Below are 22308 nucleotides of genomic sequence, written 5' to 3'. Positions count from 1 at the left end.
CAGTAGCTTCGCATGTGAGGGAGGCTAATCTGATGGGTACTGGAGCCCCCACGCAGACAGACACAATCAAGAAACTCTCCAGCGGAGATGCAAACAACAGAGTTCCCCGCTGCTCATTTGCTTTCATAAGCTCTTACAAATGACTCTGACAGCAGGTGGCAGTTTGGATGTTTCAGCTCCGAAAGTCGCCGGCAGCAGATTACCGTCGGTTGCACGTCATTCCATACGAGAGTAATGTTTGACAACATGCTCGCTCTAGATGGAAAAATTAATCTTCCGGCTGAATACTGTGTAAACACAAAACACGAGAGTTGCGAGTGCCGCTCTTTCCCCGGCAGATGAGCTGATCGCCGAGCCCCTTTTGTGTGGGTTTAGTTTCTCCGTTCAAGGACCAATTAACCGGCATGTTAACGAGACAACGTTGGGGAAGGCTTGGCAAGCGGCTCAATGCCCTCATTCGGATTCATTTTCCATTCATTACATTGTTCCACGGTGTCTGGAGAAAGTTGTAACCATATTCTTTGGACTGGAGTTGTGATTGAAGATGTGTTTGCTGTTACACACATATATTTATATATAAATCTGTTTCCTTTTTGTCTTGTTTGATTTATTTTAGGCCTTTATCGATAGTAGCTCTATAGAGAGTTCACACAGAATAAGGGTAGAGGAGAATGACGTGCATCGTCAAGGTCCCCGGCCGATGTGAAGCAGGGACATTATATTTCATGGTCAGTGCCTCAAACCACAGACCGGTTGTTCAAAAAAAAATATTCGTTGGAAAATGATTTTTAAGTTAAGAGCCGCAGGAGACTTTTCAGAAAAGATGAAAAACTTGAATTCCAAACTGATGTGGAGTTTTGATTCGAGACGCGTTGCGGCGCATCTGAAAAAAACTTCTCCCGCAGTGAACTCGACTTTGTCGATGAACACGAGCATCTTCTCTGCTCCCAGTGATCTGACAAGGAAAGTCTGATAATACTGTTGTGACGCCGGGATGGCGAGAAGTATCGAGACACGACGAGAGCACAGAGATGTTCAGTTCATCCCGTTCTATATTCCCAATGAGACGCAGATCCAAGACGGACGATAAGTGTCAAACGCCGGGGTCTAGTTCATACAACATATTCCTCTTCCGCATCTGAAGCCAAAGGTGTTTGTATCTGCATCTCACATGGGATGACGCAGAGACGTTTTCAGGAGATTTTTACAAGGAGGACCGGACTTCAGTGCACGACTGAAAGCAGTCAATCCTCGACCTGAAGCTAGAAAAGTTGCTGCATGGCGATCCAACAAGCTCCAGATTTTTACATAGACCTATTGAGTAAAATCATTGCAAACATGTCAGCTTGAAGTATACTGAAGCGTCTAGAGACAGTTGGATGAAGAGGGACAGCTGATCCCATCCTCCTCTGTTCTTATCTCTGAAAGTGAACCACGGTAAACGAACAATTTCATCCTCTTTACCCCTAAGTGTGCCCCTTTCTCCCAGTGGGCCGTCCCGACACCAGCTCATTTCACTCATTAGTTCTGTGTGCGTAGTCAGAAAGTGTGATAATCTGAGAGTGAAACCTCCGCGGCTCTCGACTCTCCCTGGTCCACGGCTGCGAAAAATGGCGACAGTGCTTTCCGGGCGGCGGGGAAAAAAAAGGGTTGCAGCACCAAACGCACGGTTCGGAAGGGTCGTACTTCATGATTTAATTATTCATAGGTGTGGTTTTTAGATGTCGAATTTCCACTGCAGCCGGATAAAAATGCGCCTGACTGCAACTCACTTTAAGACCAACATGCCCATGGGCACATTTTACATTTAAACATCGTGGGGCTCTGGACGGGGAAAAACAAAAAAACCGCGTCAGTCTGAAACCAGCAAAGACACTTTAGTTGAGCCCTGGCGCCGCCCAGAAACGTTCACAGGCACTTTTTCTTCAGTGATCCGAGGACGGATGTCATTTGGCCAAAATCAGCGGCACAGTTGTTCCCCCGAGAGAGTCAAATATATTCTGATCACATGTGGCAGTCAGATGGCGGCGCCGCAGCCCGTGTCGGGGGGAGTCCTCGACGGGCCGTCAGCTCCATGCAAATGGACCTGGTTTCTCCTCTCGGAGTCCAAATTGCATCACTTAGCTGTTGAAATTCTCGCAATCCCACCCCCCCCCCCATACCCCCCACCTTTCTCCCAGGGAGAACTACTCTAACATACGGTCTCAGATTGTGCAAGAAGGAGAAGGACAAAAAGGAATAAAGAGGGCGCTTAATGAATAGAATGAATAGAGCAGGGGCCGGGGGTCAATCTGTTTCAGATCCGACGCGTTCTGATCACTTTCTAAAAAGTACCTTGTCTCCTCTCAATCGAGCGGTGACGAGGCTCTAACTCTGCCACTCGCTTATCTCCCGCAGGCACGACCAGGCAGCCCAAGGAGGGAGAGGTCCCGGGGGTGGATTATAACTTTGTGACCGTCGACCGGTTTATGGAACTGGAGAAAAGCGGAGCCCTGCTGGAGAGCGGAACGTATGAAGGTAAGGACTTAGCGAAGTCACGCTTAACAACCTGTGTGATTGTGGTCGCTCCTCTTTGAGACATTCCTCTCCACCCCCCCAAAAAATAATAAATGGAATATTTATGCATCAGTTTGGTCCTGCAGGCATTTTTCTGTGTGTGTGAGTGACAGCAGTGTGAATGAATGCTGAGACTGAGCTCATCACTCCACACGCACACACGCACACACACACACACACTCACCGATCCTCACAAGTACGCTTCCATCCATCCATCTCTTTGCTTTGCGGAGACAAGAGTGTCATAAGTCATGAAGGACGTCTGTAAATTCTGAATGAAGAGACGCCAGCGCGCACACACACACACACATACACACACGCGCGCGCACACACACACACACACACACACACACACACACACACACATACACACACGCGCACACACATCCCTGCAGTATCTCCACGCCGGCCCTCTCCTGGCTCCGTCCTTGAGTCGGAGCAGCAGTGGCTCTTCAGTTGTCTAATCAAATCAAACAGACAGACACTCTCTGTATCCTCGCTCTCCTGTGGTCAGACCAGCCCGAGGCTTTCGGATTCAAATTTTTTTTTGAGAAACGCAGCTCCTCCCGGTTTTTACGTGGCCACCTCCAGCTCTCCGGAGACCCCTGCCATTATACAGATAACACACACACCGCAGCGACTGACTTTCTTCTCCCCCGCTCTCTGTCGGCCTGCCGTCACCGCTGGAAAGGAGGGAGGAGAAGAAGAAAAAAATTGCAGATGGCCAATTTAGCGGTCGGTTCGCCAGGAGCAGTGTTAGATCATCTCGCCGATGGGAGCTGCCTTCCACGATGAGAGAGGGAGAGAGAGGAGGAGTGTGTCCTGCCTGGTTCTGTATATTTTTAATAATTCAAAGGCCAATTAGACGCGGAGGGAAAGAGGAGAAGGGGAGAGATTTAAGAAGGAAGGCTGTCGTGAGGATCAGCAAATTTTTAAGTTGTTATTACAGAGAATATTGTAAGAAGCTGTCGGGTTCACTTTGAGCTACAAGAACTCTTTGAGAAAGACAATGACTCACACGCAGAGCCCTGGAATCCTACTGTAAACTCGTGCCCTCCATTCCGCCGCTCTCTTGTTTGGGGAGTTGCTTCTTCTCCTTCTTGAGACGGCGTTCTCAGCCTGTGCAGCCCTCCGAGGCGACAGGGCCGCCGCCGCTCGCTCTCACGTCAAAGTCCAGGTCTCTGCGATCCCGCAGGTTATTTAAGTTCACACATGATTTCCGCTCGGAGGCAAATCTTCGGCTCGTCAAGGCTCCAGGATTTGTGTCTGCGGTTCGGGCGCTCTAATCCCGTCAGGTCCCCGTAATCTTTCTACAGCTACTCTCCTCCTCTATTTTTCATTGCGGCCCTCATGTTTTCCAGATGGCGAACACGATGCTTCACTGGGTCTTTCCAACGCAGGGCGAGACACCAATTTATGTTTTTTTTTAAATCTTCTTGGCCATTCTTCTTGTTCCCCCCGCAGTCACTGCTGCAGTTCGCCTCTCATGCTCAAGCCCCAGTGTGTTAAAAATAATCTCAGAGGATGTAATAATAATAATCTCTCACACATTGTCGCCTTCTAATGTCTGATCATTCTGTCACGGCCACTTGCGTGGAGAGTTTATAAGGTAATCTTATAGCAAACCTTACGTGACCTGTGCTCCAGATCTAAACTGTGCGCCGATTCTGTGCCACAAAGAACTTCAGCCGTCTTTCAAGCTCAGATTTAAAAAAAAAAAAAAAAAAAAAAGCCTCAGCGGCAAGTTGTGTCTGATCTTTTCCTCTCAGACTTTGGACCGACACGATCTGACACCTCGGCCCGGCACTTCGCTCCAGACTATAAAAAATAACAGACTGGTTTTCATCTTGACAACAATGTCTTCTGCGGTTATTTCACTCGCTGTTTCTTCTCGTATTCCTTCCTCGAGTCACAGAGGAGCTTATAACCTCTCCATTCGAAAAGATTGGTTCGCTCCTAACTCCCACATAACCCCATGCAGATACAGTCAGTTGTATTTGCTCCGGTTTTCAGATATCCACTGCTGAGATTTCTCTGCATGCCACTGCGGTACAAAGGAAGTGGCAAAAATGTGACATTTAAGGAGCACAAATGTCCCCAGAAAAACAATCTGCATTATCTACACATCACGCTGGCATCGATCAGCAAGATTCAATCCTCTGGAGACCATGAATATCTTGTTTATAGTCTGGACCACGATGTGGGAGCGACCAGCAAACCGACATCGTCATCCTTGCAGCCCTGATGTGAACACGGTTCAAAATACGAGATGTACATATTAAGCATATAAGAATTACTTTAGCCTGAATGTCTCCCTCCGCTCTGTTCCAGATAACTTTTACGGCACCCCGAAGCCTCCGGCCGAGCCCAGCGCTCTGCTGCTCAATGTAACGGACCAGCTGCTGCCGGGCGCCAGACCCAGCTCCGAGGGCAAGAGGAAGCGGAACAAGTCGGTCAGCAACATGGAGAAGGCCAGCATCGAGCCCCCCGAGGAGGAGGAGGAGGAGAGACCCGTCGTCAACGGCAACGGCATCGCCGTCACCCCAGGTCAGCCCCCGACGACGACCCCCCCCCCCCCCCCCGCACACGCGGCGGCGGAGGTTTCGCCCGGCGACAAGGAGCCTCGGCGAGACGGCGAGGTTGGAGGTCACGCTCAGGGGCGGGGCCGGGTGTGCAGGAGTCTCGTTTGAGTCGTGGCATCGTCGTCTCTTATAGGGCGGTTGCCTAGCAACACAGAGAGAGCGAGAGAGAAAGTCACAGATTGATTTTCTACAAATTTCTTTGAAAAATTATTTTACGGCAAAGTAATCTCTTTTAATTGGTTACATAAATATGTTTATGTGCAATTTAACGGCCCTGACATGTAAACCGTGAATTATAATTCACTCTCACAGCCAGTGATTACTTCCGCAGTCCAAACTGTTTATGATTAAAGCTTTTTAGTGCCGTTGCTCCCTGAGAATTTGATATCATTCATTAGGTATCATTATTAAGCGCCGTCGCAGCCCCGGAGAGCCAGAGGGCAAACACACACACACAACAGGAGCCCGCAGGCGCTTTTGAAAATCTGCAAAGTCAAGTGTTTATTTTTATGATTTAAGTGACATTCAACATGGCGAGGCCAAACTTCTTGAGCCTGATCTCACTCGTAAAATAGTGTGTAAATACATTTTTTTTTATATTTAAAAAAGCACCATTGAGATTGAAGCCCCGAGTACACAACAGCTTAATGTACTTTGTCTTTATTGGTGCACTAATATGCACATACATTCACGCACGCACACACACACACACACACACACACACACACACACAAAAACCCCTTTGAATGCATCCCATGATCACATGAAAGGACAATCATAAAAGAGGCATTATGAGTTTGACTTTTGTGATTCCAAATCCAAAACCATGCTCGGGTCCTGTGACTGTCTAAGCTGGTTTGTCGTGGCCTCAGGATAGTCGAGTTCCTCGCAGCGCGGCAACGGTCACAACAGCACGCAAACTCAAGCAGATCGGTTTGCCGATCCCAAGTCGCGCCCGCAGTTACTTTTGCCTTTTATGCACATTATCACTCTTTCTTTTTTCCGAAGACATTCGTAAGACTTCTGAGGAAGTGTGGCGCTTCGGGGAAAGAGGTGTGGTAAAAGAATGAGATTTTGGTTTTCCTACCGCAAGGAGCTCAAACAAGGTAGGATTCTTTAAAAAAAGTTTCTCAAAGGATATATTGCATGGGGTAGAATAATAATTTTGATAAAAGTAACTGAACTTCTATTCCAGTATGAGACAAAACAAAAAGGAATGAATGCAAAATATGAAAGAGCAAGATGTGATGTAAATTTGAAGATAAAGACTAAATGTCAGTATTAGGTAAAAATATAACTAACTGGAAACTATCTACACTGTACAGAACCTCTTACTGTTCACAAAGTGCTTTATGGGATAAGAGTCATGATAAAACTAAATCAACTGTAGGAAATCAGTAACGACATAAATGTAGTGTAATGTAATGAAAAGGAACAAAAAAATGGATGTTGTAAAAGTAGAAAAATATTCAAATATATCTATAATTTGATAAAGTTGATAAAATTAGGCTTTAGAAAATTGTTTAACTTTTGTGTTTTTTAACAATGGCATTACTTCGTATTGTTATTAATAAGAATAGTTATCATGCAAAATCAATATTCCTCATTGAAATCCTTTTTTTCATTTTCTTCTGACCTTATTAAAAACCCAATATGTCAAATGTGTTAACACTTCACTTTGCCACAAACTGAGACTGAACAGTCGATGAAGGATTCGGGGTCGAGGGAGAACAAATTGTTATGAAACTCCAGTAACAATAAATGTTAACAGACTTTTTGAGAGTGATGCGTAAAAGTTTTGTCAACACCCATCACAGATGTGGAGCACATGAAAATCCATTTTATTTATCATTCTTTAATATCCATTTACAATAGGAGAATAGTCCATTTGTTTTATATTGTTTCAAGGTGATTGAGCCGTTTCGAGCGTCCGGGGTCTCACGGAGCCCAAACTGATTTTCTTCTCGCACCTTATTCTAAAACTCTCGCCGACCTAAAGGCAAAGACACAATCACTTTTAAAGTCTTCAAACTCCATTTACTGGCAGGAGTTTATTTATGGATTTGTTGGCAGTGCACTGGTCCCTGACAGGTTTTTAAGTTCTGCAAAGTTTCTACGAACCCTCCCGGCGCGTTGGCATGTAATCCACATCTGCAGCGGATGACCCGCGATGGACGGTTTTTAGCCGATTCCTCTCTGTGTGACGTGGAGGTGCTTGATAACTTTACCTCAGTAAACCGCATTGGATGTTAAAGTGCTGCTCTGAGCTCGGGGGGGGGGGGGGGGGGGGGGGGGGTGTTTGTCCCAGTGGACGGACGGTGTGCACTGACCAGGAGAGCTGAGGGGGAATCGATACAGCGCAGCGGGCTCTGTGATCTAAGCAGAGAACTGCTGCCTCACTCTTTCCCTCCCATAGATTATCTCTCAATCTCTTGCCTTCTTATTTGTGTGTCGTCGTCCCCCTCCTCCGGCTCTCTCCTCTGGGAAGTGCACACACTCGCCATCTCTCTTCTCTTTACGCACACATTTCTCTCACCCTTTATCTCATTCGCACCGCGCCACAACTCAAACTAGGGCACCGCAGCCTTCTCCTTCTTCTGTCAATCTCAATTGTCTCATTTTCTTTTATTCGCTTTTCTGTCTTGTTAACCTCAATCATTCCCCTCTTCCCACCTCGCTCTTCTCGTTCCCCACGAGTCCTTGTTTGCCCTCACCTAATTCTAAAAACTATACTTTTTTTCCCCCCTGCCTCCTCCCTAACCCCAGACTTTCAATCAATCTCTTCTCTCAGCCTCCTACGTCTATTTTTCCTCGCTTCAGCTCCCTAGTTATTGACTGTCGGCACCCACCCACCCCCCACCCCCCTCTCCTCCCCGAGCGATAATGTCGTGCCTGACTCATCCTGCCCTGTTGTCACCTCAGAGTCGAGCGAGCATGAGGACAAGAGCACAGACGCTTCGGGGGACATCGCCCCGCAGAGCAGCCCAGCGGAGGCCTCCACCGAGGGGCCCACAGATGACGGACAGTCCCCAAAGATCATAGTACCCAAACCAGACGAGAACGACGAGCTAGGGCCCCTGCCAGACAACTGGGAGATGGCTTACACAGAGAAAGGAGAAGTCTACTTCATAGAGTAAGTCGCAACCCTGATGCAGAGTTTTTGTTTCTATGTTTAACATCACGTCCTCCCTTCAACATGCAGTATAATCCAGACCTCTGGTTAATCAGATTGTCTGTATCACAGTGATGTTATCACAAAATTTGACCCAAACACTTGTCTGGTAAAGAGACGAGGGGACGGCAGGGGTACCATCCACTGGAATTTGTCACTATCTTACAATAGAGGTGAATATCCCAAACTTTCTGTCAATATGCTGCCCCCTATCTGTTTGGAATATGAATTTGACAATTGGCCAAATCTTACTCATAGGGCCTTTAATGAAAAACGTGTAACTTGTGGAAGTTGTATTGTATTTCAGGAATCCGTTGGGGCTATACATCTAAATGCACCCCTGTATATTCCCCTTCTGTATGTACACTAACACACACAGGGGCCATTATTGATGCTCGGTGGTTTAATGAGATTTAGGGGTCCCCAGAAATGCCTTGTTACGCGGAACCCTTGTTATACAGTACGAGCTCCGAGTGTAATTCATTGGAGTTGTTAGCTTTTTACAGCCGCAGTAAAACCATGGTGGGGAGTCGTCATTACAGGAGAATAATGGAGTTTCCCTGTGTGCTTTTCAAGTGGCGTGGAAGGAACTTTATGTACATTGTACAGCATGTGGACACGGACACTCAATACCATCAACTAATGTAGCCGTAAGAGGAAATTATCTTGCTGCTGCAAAAGTTTTTTTATTGCATCGTTTAATGGTTTCAGTCATTAAGGTTAAATTTCTTCACTGCATCGATTGAACCCCGGCGCGCTCGAATGCATCATAAAACCGCCAGGAGCTGCACAGCAGCACCAGACTAAGAAATGAGCGTTGTCACCCAGCCAAACACATGTTGCCTCCTCGACGTCTAGGCAGACTCTTTTAATTCCCTCCGCTGCAGACGAATCACCACACGTCTCCTCCCCTCAAACAGAGGGACTGACTTCGTGCTCCCCCATCCATCACTCACCGTGTACAACTAATGCAGTTAGCCCACTGAATTTGCAGCTTCAAGATTTTTTATTTATCTTCATTTTCCTCCTAGGCGCAAGTGGCGCCGCGCCAGAGTTAACGCGGCTGCCAAGAGGATGCTCGTCTGTGATTGGCCTCCACGCGAGATGAATTCGTTTACTTACAGCCCTTTAAGGGAGGCAGCTGATGAGAGGAATAGACGTAGGGGAGTCGGAGGTGGGAGGAAAAGAAAGTGCACTTTACCTCGAACTGCACTTTTATTTGGCTCAGTATTTGGCGTGGGCCCTTAATATCTCCCTTTTATCTACGTGTGCGCTCGCTATCCTGAGCTCAGTCCTCCGTTTTTAGCTCTAGGGAAGGCAGCGTTGGAATCGGCCACCAATTAAGTCCAGACTGAAATATCTCTCAAAATTATTTCCCCCGAAAACATCCATTGTCCCCGGCGGATGGAAACCGAACGATCAGAGAGACTCAGATCCGGCAGGATGATGATGTTTTGTGTCCGCAGGATGTGCGACGTAACAACTTTTAAAAGGTCTTAATGTGTCAATGTGGTGTTTTCAGCTTGTTCCTCTGCCCCCCCCCCCCCCCGAGTGGCCACGCGGTGAACTTGAACGAATGTATATTCGTATTTTTACCACAGCTTTTATATATCCACTCGACCTCTTTGTTTGTCGCTGCATCCCCGTAGCCTTTGTCCCGTCCTCGTTCAAAGCCGAGGTTGCACACAAAAGTTTCTTCAGCAAAGCAAAGGAGTTGGAGTTGGATTAGTTTGTTGAAAGGGAAGAGGATACAAACAGACCTCTTCACAGCGCCCTCTTTCTCTCAGCTGACCTCATTTTGGTCACCTCCCCTGCCCTCCCGCTCCTTATTGTTGTTCTGTCATCATGAAGGGAGGCCATCGCGGCTCCAGAGCCTCTGACGAGCTGTGAAGATGCATCGGGTTTCTCTGGCACATCATGATATCTGATCCAGGTCCAGCTCTCTGTCAGAGGCTCTGGATGACTCTGCCAAGCCCACAGCTGTTCCCCTCCATCACTCCCCTCTCTGTCCCTTCTCCGCCTCTGCCTGCTAATGAGAGACAGTAAGCAAATTAAAAGTATTGATTGCCATTTTGTTAACCCAAAGCTTCTTTTTTTTCTCTTTCTCCCACCTTTTTTTTCTTTCCCGAGGCGGGCACACAAGGGAGTCTCATCTTTTTTCCTCTCTGAAATCATTCTCCAGCTGAATTAAGAATCCACCAACCTCCTTCTCCCTTTCTGCCAAGTCGCCTCTCTCTTGCCATCTATCACACTCCCTCTCACTCCCGCTCTGTCGTCTCTTCACAGCCACAACACCAAGACGACATCGTGGCTGGACCCGAGGCTAGCCAAGAAGGCAAAGCCGCCGGAGGAATGCAAAGAGGACGGTGAGTGCCGCGTCCCTTATCTTCTATTTTTCCTCCACTTCTCCGCTTCTCGCGACCATTCCTTTCAATTACCCGCAGCATTTATTTTTTTACAAGATCCGAGAGTCGCCCATTGGTCTCACAAGAAAGCACAGTGAGGCCGTTTCGTCCGAGGACTCGGTGCAGTGAAGGATTGTTTAGTGGCAGTGTAGCATTTTCTATTTATGAGGAGTTATGTGGTGGCAGTGACTCAACCCCGGTTGCTGTGAATAGGAAGTCCCGTGATATGTGTTTAAAAGCGCAGGTTCAGAGGCACTGGAAGTCACAAAGACTTCTTTATCCTCAACTGAGAGAGAGATGTGGAGTGTCCTTCACCCGCCCACACACACACACACACACACACACACACACACGATAAACACAGACATAAGAGACGTGAGGGGGTGAATGTTAATGCAGCGAGCGTTTTATGGGACAGTGTGCATATATAAAAGTGTGTCATCTATATCTTTCGGCATCACCCTCCCTCCCGACTTCCCCCATTCGTCTTTTCCTCCATGTGTCAAACCAAGCGGAGGATTTATCAGCTGAGTGATAGACGGGGGGAGGGGGGGTCTGAGCTGAGGAGAGGAAGTGGAGTTGGAGATGGACACTGACAAGAGATGAGAAATGACTTTTTTAGTGTATGTCTGTGTCTGTGTGTGTGGGTGTGTGTGTGTGTGGGTGTATGTGTGTGTGGGTGTGTGTGGGTGTGGATGTGTGGTTTGGTTTCTCCTCCGGGTGGGCGCGGGTATTTTTGCATCTATTCCTGCGTAACGACAGAGATAGGGTTACTCTTAAGATACTCCCAGCACTCAGACAGGGAGTGGGTCAAACTGTGTTTTCAAATCACACCTGCCTCATGTGCCAGCGTGGCGAGTCGGGCTTTGACAACTATTGTTTCAATTGTCGGTTAATCCGTCAGATTTTATTTTTTTTCTTGGTCACTTGTTAGGTTTGTAAAATGTGGCAAAATAGTGAGAATGTCCGTCACATGATCCCAGACTGAAGGTTGATGCTTTGAGAAACGCTCATTCATTCTGACCAGCAGTCCATAACGACAACGACAAAAAAGAACATTCCTGATGGATTTTAGTTCGTCCGATACTTTGATTTATGACCAAACACCTGAAAAACCAAAGACATCAGCTATACTGAGTGCTAGTTAGTGAATGTCGGCATGCTTACACGCCAAGCTAAGATGGTGAACAGGGTGAACACGACCTGCATCTTAGCAGCTGCTGTCATATTAGCATTGCAACTGTGAGGATGTTTGCATGCTCACTGTGAGCATTTAGCCCAAAGCACTGCTGTGGTCTAAGGATAAGCGGTATAGATGATGGATGGAATGAAATATTCATTTGATAGAGCGAGAGAGGGAGGACTGGTACCTTGTCTGAACTGCACCGTTAGTGGTGGCATTAAAAATGGGGACTGCCTCTTGTCATCACTTTGCTCATTTCATCCTTCCAACGGGATTATTGTCCCGATCTCGCATTTGACTCACAAGACCCCCTGCGTTGCACGTCCCCCCCCCTTCGGTCCTCACATGAAAGGAAGAAAGATCTCCAATATGATGAGACGAGTCTGGTTCAAAGAGACGCTTCTGAGGAATTGTTCAAAATGTGATTTATAATTTTTTTTTATCCCCAGCTATTTCAATCCTATTAATCCACTGAGGGGCGCTCCACGGGAGGAGAGGTGCTGATGTTTGTGTCGGACCGTTATTGACTCATCCACTTAGTTCGTCCCGGCTGAGGGGACGAACTAATGTGATGGCCGCACGTCTGTAATGAAGTAGAAACATTACGATTAGTTTGCCAAATATTTCAATATCATGGCCGTGTTGGACCGAGTACATGTCAGTCAGTTGTCTTGACAACTGACATCCTTTTTTTCCTGACTTTTATACAAACGGTGGTTCAAATCATCGAGCAAACTGTTATTTGATGAATGTGTCTTTCTGTTTCGGTGCGTCCATATTCCAGTTGTCATTCACTACACGGGTTTCTAGCCGTCGTTGGGTGCGTCGAGTGTATTCGTCAGGCGCGACAGTAAATGTGACCGGCGTTGTATGGGCTTTCTGCTCTCTTTAAGGTCTTTGGAACTTTTAAGTTTGTTTCCGGCTTAAGGGGTTTGTGTAAGCGGCCGTGTGAGAGGTGTTGTTGTTCACTTCAAACGTCTACAGCCTGGTGGCACCAGCCACCCCTGGGAGCTGAGCTCAGTTAGGGAGAGAAAAGCTGCCTCTGTAAATTCGGTATTGATTGGCGGAATAAGTGTGTGTGTGTGTGTGTGTGTGTGTGTGTGTGTGTGTGTGTGTGTGTGTGTGTGTGTGTGTGTGTGTGTGTGTGTGTGTGTGTGTGTGTGTGTGTGTGTGTGTGTGTGTGTGTGTGTGTGTGTGTGTGTGTGTGTGTGTGTGTGTGTGTGTGTGTGTGTGTGTGTGTCCACACATTCGGACCTGAACCATGCTCTGATAAGCGCTAACAGGATTGCAGGGTGGAATCCGTGAGCTGTGACGGGACAACAGGCTGAGAGGAGGAGGAAGAGGAGAAAAGTACTAAGTAGGAAAGGTACACAGCAAAGAACAGATGAAGAAGAAGTCTTTAGATCCTCGAGTTAAGGAAAAGTGACAACACCAAAACATAAATCAGGGGACTAGAGCTACACTCTCTGAGTGTAACTCTAGTCCCCAGCACATGTCTGATTTGACCATGAATTATTCCATGGGAAAATCGGTGAATATGTCAAAAAATGTCCAACCTTGCAATGTTAAAGAGGGAGAAAAAATCTGCGCCAAAATTCTAGATTTAATGGGTTCTGTCTTAGCCCACGGCCAAGCAAGTTTTGTGAAAAATCCATTCTGTGGTTTTTGTCTAATCCTGCTGGCAAACAAGCAAACGGACAGGGGGTGAAAACATAACCTCCTTGGCAGAGGTCATAATTAAAATTGACGTGCGCTTTAACCATGAGCACTGCATGATGTTTTATCATCGGATCTTTGCATATTAAGTCAAAAGTAAAGTACGATATTTCCCTGTCAAATACAGCGGAGCCGACGTGCAGAGCGACACGACACTGCTTACTTATACACGAGTAAAATGTTTTCACCGCTGCTAAAGACAACCTGTTCCTTCTTGTGTTTAAAGTCGGTTTGCAACGCGTACAACCGGGTTTCTGTCAAACTTCGCAGGGGAAACGTGTGTTTCGGTTCAGCGCTCTCGCTCCTGCACGTTCAAAGAGGCGCCGGCTGCGGTGGAGACTGAGCAATCGACATCACAGTCGTCTTGCAGTTACATAACTGTATATTTCTCTCACCTCCGCGCTCTACCTCCATATCCGTCTTTGTCTCTTTTTGTTTTTGGCAGACGAAATGAACTGGGACGGGCTCCTTACAGAACATTGTTGTTGCCTCAAACGCTCTCATGCTCTTAAAGTTAGTTGTGGTCTTTTTATTTGCTGTTGTTGTTTTTCCTGTCCTGCCAAATATTTGTTGGCTGGGAGAAGAGACACGGAGCGTCCCCCGCTGTTGTCTCACCTGATTCTTTACTTATCCAGACAGTTTTCTTCGCCTCAGGTATGCCGACGCAGGTTGACAAGCGAATTAAAAGCAGACAAAACAGTAAGACGTTGTTCATCTCATATCATCAGACAACATTGTGTCCTATCCGGAGCAGCGGAGCGCGTACAACACGGGAAATACAGTACAGACAGATAGAGGGATTATAACCTTTGACGATGCTCAGGTTTGAAGGGTTGTAATGGTGTTGGGGTACTTCTTTGTCCCGGCATCCGCGTGCATGCGGAGAGCGCCGAACAAAGGCATGCAATTACATCCAATCATGTGAGGAGCTTATCGTTGTTAAGTTAGGCTACTTCACACTGATTTGTTTCTTTATTTCCCTCTCGAGGGAAAATAGCAGAAGAGTTTTGAGAGTTTTTTTTTTGTCCGAGTACACCAGAAAAGAAATGTCATCTCTCGCGTTCGCTCCGTTTTCCTTTTTAGCCGCTCCAGTGCCACCGCAGACGTTGACTTTGTCTCTTTTGTGTGCTGCAGGAAGTTTTCTTTTTTTTGTTAGGGGACACTGAATGTGAGGACACACTCTTTCTCCACAGGTGAGTTATTACAGACGGGGGGGGGTCGCAGTGCCCTCACTCACTCACCCCGAAACTCCTGCTGCAGTCGGGAGTTGGGAGAAGCGGGGAGGAGCAGTTGTAGTTGTCTGGGACATGATTGATGGGAGAGTTTTGAGAACATCCCCGGCAGAGTGCGCCTGAGGCCTGGAGATTGGAATGAGGATTCAAAAGACTGTGCGTGTGTGTGTGTGTGTGTGTGTGTGTGTGTGTGTGTGTGTGTGTGTGTGTGTGTGTGTGTGTGTGTGTGTGTGTGTGTGTGTGTGTGTGTGTGTGTGTGTGTGTGTGTGTGTGTGTGTGTGTGTGTGTGTGTGTGCGTGCGTGCGTGCGTGCGTGCGTGCGTGCGTGCGTGCGTGCGTGCGTGCGTGCGTGCGTGCGTGCGTGCGTGCGTGCGTGTGTGCGAGACCTGTGCCAGGTGAATTAGCTGTCGGTGTGTGTCTATATCAGCCTGTATTTTTGAAACTGCACCCCAGTAGAACAGGGTGCTAAATCAATATCAGTGTTTTGACCTTTATCTTTATATTTTTTTTGTTTTCTTTGAGTCTGGGTTACAGTTAGAGAATACGTTTGATGATATTCCTTACCCTAATAACACATATTCCCTGTTTATCCAAAGCTCCATCCCTCGTTCTCCAGAATGAATGAACGGCAGGTGATGTGTGTTCTTTTCTATGATGAACACGAGCACTGCAGTTTATTTGTGAATCAGTCGCCTGTTCGTCGTCCTGCTGCTTTAAAATACTCACCATAGAGCGCCAAATGTGTATCAGTCCACCGCTAAAAATACTCCTTGACCAATTCATTATTTACTCCTGAGTACTCCGTTTGAGTAATGTTTCTCATAAAAGTCTGTGTCCAGCTGTTTCAGAAAATTACTGAGCCTTTATTTAAAAGGTATTTAAAACCAGACACATTGTCAGCATGACATTTAACGATAATCAATCACGTTATAAATATTATAGTTTGAGCTGAAACCTTTCATTTTTTTGTCGATTGTACTTAAATTAACTAAAACTCCTTTCAAAAATTACCCAGTCCCTAAAAATCGTTGCTGATTTGTCTTTCCAGTCGATAATCATTTAATTTTTTCAGCTCTACTACTACTACTGTTGTACATATATTGTGTCATAGAATGTTTCATCCATAGTTCGTACCGCTACTTTTAAGTGCATCCCTCTCAGCCTAATATATTGCACTTTAAGATGTTATGGTTTTATTGTGCTCATGCTGATTGCTTCAGCATTTTAGATTTTCATCTTATTTAAGTGAAACTGAATCCTGTTTTTTTACACCACTGGTCCAATTTGTTACTCAGATTGTAGCGTCGTTTTGATTTTTGTCTGTGCGGGACTCTAATTGAGTTAAAAAGTTGAATCGAATTAAAATTAATTCACAATTTTGTGCAATCAGCAGCGTCCACAAAGCAAAACAAGCTACTTGAAATAATTATCCCGTTTAACAGGAAACGAAAGGGTGTGTGTGTGTGTGTGTGTGTGTGTGTGTGTGTGTGTGTGTGTGTGTGTGTGTGTGTGTGTGTGTGTGTGTGTGTGTGTGTGTGTGTGTGTGTGTGTGTGTGTGTGTGTGTGTGTGTGTGTGCGTGCGTGCGTGCGTGCGTGCGTGCGTGCGTGCGTGCGTGCGTGCGTGCGTGTGTGTGTGTTGCAGAGAGTTTTTTCACAAAGAGCTGGCCAAATAAAGCAGAACTTTGCAAAGTGCCAGGGTCACGGCTCAGTACGTCTCCCCCCTGTCCCTTGAATGTCCTACAAGCCTGTGAAGTTTGTTTTATTTTTTTCCTTTGTATTCCGTTGCTTAGCTATTGTCTGCTCGCGCCGAGACGCAGTCCAGTGGGACGGGGGAATCTGAGGACGCACGGCACAGGTGCATTAACCAGGGAAACACGGAAAAGCAGTAGCTCGGTGGAAACGGAGCCTATTACACCGGATGAGGAAACTCTTGCCAGCGAGTGACACTATGGAGCGATTTGTTGTTAAAGCCGGGCGTTGTCAAATTGACTTTTCCTGTCACGGCGGAGATGTATCGCTCTGCTAATCATCTTCTAAAAGACTTAAATCAAAAAAATCTTTTTCCCAGCGGAAAGGAGAGCGCGTACCCCGTGATTAATGTGTGCCGCTCTGTGATGTAAGAATGTAGCGGCAACTCTCAAGAGCATCCATCCACGTCAAAAGTCCGTCCCCGCCTGTGGAATTTCATCATATTCTGAACCGATTTGTCCCCGTGATTCATTAAGCGAGGCAGAGCTCGATCACTTGTCCTCGCGCGTCGATTATGTACGTTGGTTACAGCGACATGCTGCACATGCGTGTGCCGCAAATCGCACGCCCTCAACTCACTGCTCTCACATTCCTCGGATTTTCAAAACACAGTCGGTGTTGTTGTCACCGAGATTGCAGACGACCGGTCTCGCCGAGTGCGACATGCGAGAAAGATTTCAGTAAGTCCCAGTCGTCAGCTTTTACTTTGGACAAGTCTTACACGTATCACCCCGCTCTTCAGCGTTCGGGTGACAGCGTTCGTCAGCAGCCCAGTGTCTTTCACACAAGATAACCGTGCTCCGCCAGGTCCAGACTCTGTTCCCTTAGCAGCCGGCAGTCGTCGTCCCATCAAGCCCCCATCCGGAGAGAGAGAGGCAGGTCAATTGCCCTTATTGAGATGTTCTCTCCCACGTCATGTTTGCCCATCAACAAGCGCAGCGAGGCTGAACAAATATAACAAAGTGCACAGTGTGCCCGTCTTTGCAACTTTGTTGACGGTGACGGACAAGACGGTGATCGTCAATACGGGGGGGGGGGGGAGGAAAATGTTTTTCGCTGTTGATTGGAGAGTTTATGAATCATAGGTTATAGTGGTTGAGGAAATATCAAAGTGGAGTTCATCGGGTCTCTTCAGTCCTCAACCAGATTCACGATTCTGTGGACATTGTAGCTGTTTCCTGAGGTTAGCTGAGGTTTCCACCTCTTAATATTTCTGCTGATTGATACACACAGCGGAGCCGGACGCCCGGGTCATTTTCAGATAAATCGCCTCATTTGTCTGCAAACATGGTTTGGAATTGAATTCGCCGGTGTTTTAATTTCCCCTGGTGGGCAGCAGCTTCTGTCTCCGCCACAGAAACACATGATACCTACTTGTAATGCCTTATCTCGCAAAGTGAACAGATCAAATGTAAGAAATAATAAGATTTTTTTATTTGGATTTCAGAAAGACAATAAGTCAAAAATAGGATAAGATCCTTTAACGCATTTACCAAGAAATTTAAATGTTAAATTAAAAAAAAAAATCACATCTTTGTCAGTGGATTTTGTGCTGTTATTGACCAATATAAATTCCCATTAATAATTTTGAGCCCGGTACAGTGCAGCATCCAGTAGAAAAAGGACTTTAATATTTTGGGAGGCTCGGGGCGCTGGATATGATTCGGTTCAGCTGGTTTGCTCCTCAAAGGCTGGAATAAAAGATAGAATGGAAAAGGGGAGGCAGGACACGTGTAAATCCCGGGGGTGTCTCAGGGCTGTGTGGTTTGCCACCTGGACCAAATTAGAAATAGCAGAATAAAAAAATGCACAAGCTTGTGAGCAAACTGAAACTTCACTTCAAAAAAGAGACCTAGTATGAGCTACTTGTGGGAGGAAAGGGGCAGAGCTGGGAGAAGTAAGGGGAAATAAGGTGAAGCAGAAAGATGGATGTTACCGAGCGGTACTGGGGGGGTGAGAAAATAGGAGGGGAGATGCCAGGATGCCTCCTGCTGGCAGGAAGTGGCCCTCCACCTGCGACTGCAGGACTGGAAATTGCAAACATTGTTCCACCCGCTTCCGGGCTCCATCATAACGGCTCCTATAGCTGTAAATTTCACACCAGCTCGACATTTTCTCCCTGGACTCATGCAGCATGGCAGTGAGAAGCAGTGTCGGCTTAATATACCGCGCACACACACACACATACATCCTCTCTCTCTCTCCGTGGAGTCTGCACTCCATTGCAGGCTGCTGACAGGGGGGTTACGAATGGCACTCGGTGGAGCCAAACAAAAGAGAGCGAGCGGAAGAGACAATCCTCCTAAGTTCAGCATTTATCAGCACACTGCTCGGTGAAAGTAGCAGCCTTTCATTGTGTGCGTGTGTGCGCGTGTGTGCGTGCGTGCGTGTGTATGTGTTTGTGTGCGTGCGTGCGTGCGTGTGTGCGTGCGTGCGTGCGTGCGTGCGTGCGTGCGCAGTCATGACACCGTCTACCAAACTGCCACAAGAGTCATGAAGTCATGTGATCAGTTATATCTAATACACAGAGATATAATTTATTCGACATCCACAAGCCACCGTGATCATCGTTGCTGTTGAGTTGAACCCACTAAAGCCGTTTGGATGATCTGGTATAACCGCTGGCGTCTCTCCAAGATGTCCAATCATCTGACTGCTCTTATTTATTGCCTGGTCTGACCTTGTTGTTGCAACGCCCCATCGTAAATAATACAGACGGGGGGGGAAGAAGACCCAGAATTAGACCAGAATTTTCCCTCGGATGTTGTTCGTAGCTCGATTTGTACAGTTTGTCTTTTTCTCTGCTTCCTGTCACTGAGAGCAGAGATGCGTCCGGCTCCTTGCAGCTCTTCTGTGGACATTTTAATAAAAATATTTGCTGAGATTCATGACAGCCCTTTGACCTTGTGCGCATGTTTCTGCATATATTTATGCAAAATGATATGGAGTTGGTGTGTGTGTGTGTGTGTGTGTGTGTGTGTGTGTGTGTGTGTGTGTGTGTGTGTGTGTGTGTGTGTGTGTGTGTGTGTGTGTGTGTGTGTGTGTGTGTGTGTGTGTGTGTGTGTGTGTGTGTGTGTACGTACATGTGTGTAAAGGTGAGAACATGACACGTTCCCTTTCATATTTAATGAGTGGCGATGGGGCTTAGGAATGTTGCGGTGTTCACATGAGGTATTCCCGTGGGCTGTTAGCCCGCTCGCAGCACTCGGTTATATCACAACCAGTGTGTGTGTGTGTGTGTGTGTGTGGACATGTTTGTGTGCATGTGCCTGCAAAATATAGTGCATCCTACTGAAAGTTTAATAATTTGTTTTGAGGGGATGGGGGCAGGGGTCGGGAGAAGCATATGGCACGTGCATTAGCGTTGTTTGATATTTGTGCCCTGAGTGGGAGGACTGGGAGTATGCACGGCACCTCTTATTACAGTAAGCCTGTAAACTAGGCCAAGGAGTATTATTACATGTATGCAGTGACCGCACAGAGTCGTACCTGTGGTGTCGTTCCTCTCAAGCTGCAGCCGTGCCCTCAACCGGCCGCGGGGCTCTTTGGCGCTCCCTCTGGTCGCCTCCTTTTTCTAATTAGGAAGCATTTTTCTCCGCCGTTATCTCCGCTCTCATCCCCGCATTATCTTTGCATTGTCGCCAATCAAAGCTGGAGTGATCCCACGCTGTGCTGCTGCACCGGAACACTCTGTCCCCGAGCGCCGCGCTACTCCCCCCCGGATGCTGTGGGGTTTTTTTTAACAAGAGCCTCCTCGCACTGTGTAGCCAACTTGGTTTGTGAATGATCACGCTATTATGCTTAAACACTGCATGTGGGAATATGTCTTAAATATGCTAATTATTATGTCCTGAAAAGCAAACTGGGAGCTCCTGCCGGACACGTTTCTAAAGAGCCGTGTTTGTGTGTCAGCCAGCTGTGGGCAGAGAGGAAAGAGGAGAGAGGGCAACTTTAGAAAACCCCAGTGTGACTGACGACTGTCAGACAGATCATCTTTGGTCATAGGGTACAAAAGCTGCAGGCTCTGACTGCAGTACAATCCCCACATGCAGAAAGAGGCTGAGAGAGCGGAAATAATATAACTTTATGTGTTCGCACAGAACTATTGAAAAGTTCATGCTCTAAATCCGCATCAGCATTGTCACTTCAGACCAGTGCATTATAACTCTGGGGAATTCATTAATACTTTAATATTCGTAATAAATTGACTGCGTTTATGCAGTGATTTCTCAGATCACACATTCACACACACATTTAGCGCTTCCTCATGTGGCCTGGAGGAACCGGGAGTCGGACCCTCAACCTTCAGATTAGTGGGCGACCCGCTTTACCTCATGGCCCCCGGCCGCCCCAAAGGAAATATATTTCTTAGTCATTTTTTTTAATGGGCCATAATGTGATTTTATGGCGTGGTGGCGCTGTAGAAGGAGAATAATACACCTGCACTTTGGACCTGTGTGACAGTTTCGAGCCGCTAAGTTCAGATTTTGATATTTTTGAAATAGATTGGGAAAATGATGATCCAAAGTATTGGATGCATTTGATAGAGATCATATAGCAGTCGTAATTACATTAGATTAATTTTGCTGACGCTTGTCCAAAGCGACACACAAGCATCGTGGCAGGTAGCATTAAGCGCCCGCACTGGGATGACCTGGAATCGAACCTCGACCTACTGTACCAAAATTAGCGGCGTAACCCACAAAGCTATACCAGCTGCATAATGCATGTCACTTTTCTCCACAGACACATTCTGTGTTTCATGTCTTTGTGCACACTCGATCATTTAGCCTATTGAAAAGCGACGTTCATACTTTCATACGCGTCATCCGAATTCCTCTCTCAACAGTTTGCAGCGTTTTGATCCATCTGTCACTTGTCACTAATTGACTGTCGCGCGCGTCATTTGGCAGTCGTCGCGTTCAGTCTCCGGCTTGTAGCATTTCGAGTCAAACTGTTAAGACACCGACAGAAATATCCACCAGCCGACGCTGCGACGGTTCAACGCCCCGAGGGTTCGTGCTTGTTCTAGTTCAAGCTCTTAATCTATGCAAAGTTCCCCGCATCAAAACACAATATTTACAGCGTGGAGGAGATGCAGGGCCATGAAATATTTAACTGATTTAAATTCAGACACCAGATCTTCCAATATCCCGTGTTATTTTGCAACTTCTTTTTCTCGGAGAGGGATGCATTCGAGCTTTAAGGAGCCAGTTAGCCTCTTTAAATCAATCAACGTGACAAGCTGCTGAGAAAACGCATAGTTCTGTTTTTCATCATGTGTCTTGTCGCCATCAAATTTTCATTAAAAGATGAGATTTCCGAACAGTCACACGCCCGGAGACGCAGCAAACGCTTCCAGTCAACACGTCAGTGCACCATGACAACCCTGGTAATTGCGGACAGCCAAGTGACGCTGCGAACTAATTCTGCCAAGTTTTTTAATGCAGGATCAATATGCTGCTGCAGGTGAATAAACAAGTCCTTCACTCCTGCCGTCTCACTGCTGTTGTGTGTGTTTTTTTTCTGTTACAGAGCTTCCGTACGGCTGGGAGAAAATCGATGACCCCATTTACGGCAGCTACTATGTCGAGTGAGTGTGGTGCATCTTTAATACATGATGGCTCGCTTTTTGATTTTTCAATGTAGCCCCGCTGGTGCTGTATTAATCATGTTTATAAGGGAACAGACTGGCGCCGCAGCCAGGAAGCATT

At 46.8% G+C, this 22308-nt stretch overlaps 1 protein-coding gene across 12 annotated transcripts in view; it reads left to right on the top strand.

The window, feature by feature from the left end:
* Nucleotides 1-22308, top strand: part of magi2a (membrane associated guanylate kinase, WW and PDZ domain containing 2a) — a 152869-nt gene that overhangs the window by 96359 nt on the left and 34202 nt on the right. For all 12 annotated transcript variants that reach the window (XM_047336372.1, XM_047336371.1, XM_047336370.1 and 9 more), the window contains exons 3-7: nucleotides 2398-2517; nucleotides 4888-5103; nucleotides 8061-8271; nucleotides 10597-10676; nucleotides 22130-22187. In XM_047336372.1, coding sequence (XP_047192328.1) covers nucleotides 2398-2517; nucleotides 4888-5103; nucleotides 8061-8271; nucleotides 10597-10676; nucleotides 22130-22187 — 685 coding nt within the window. The remainder of the gene's footprint in view (nucleotides 1-2397; nucleotides 2518-4887; nucleotides 5104-8060; nucleotides 8272-10596; nucleotides 10677-22129; nucleotides 22188-22308) is intronic.

Source organism: Scophthalmus maximus, chromosome 12 (assembly GCF_022379125.1).
Source record: "Scophthalmus maximus strain ysfricsl-2021 chromosome 12, ASM2237912v1, whole genome shotgun sequence".
NCBI lineage: Eukaryota > Metazoa > Chordata > Actinopteri > Pleuronectiformes > Scophthalmidae > Scophthalmus > Scophthalmus maximus.
Note: the sequence above shows the minus strand (reverse complement) of the source record. Positions and strands in the feature narration are given on the sequence as shown.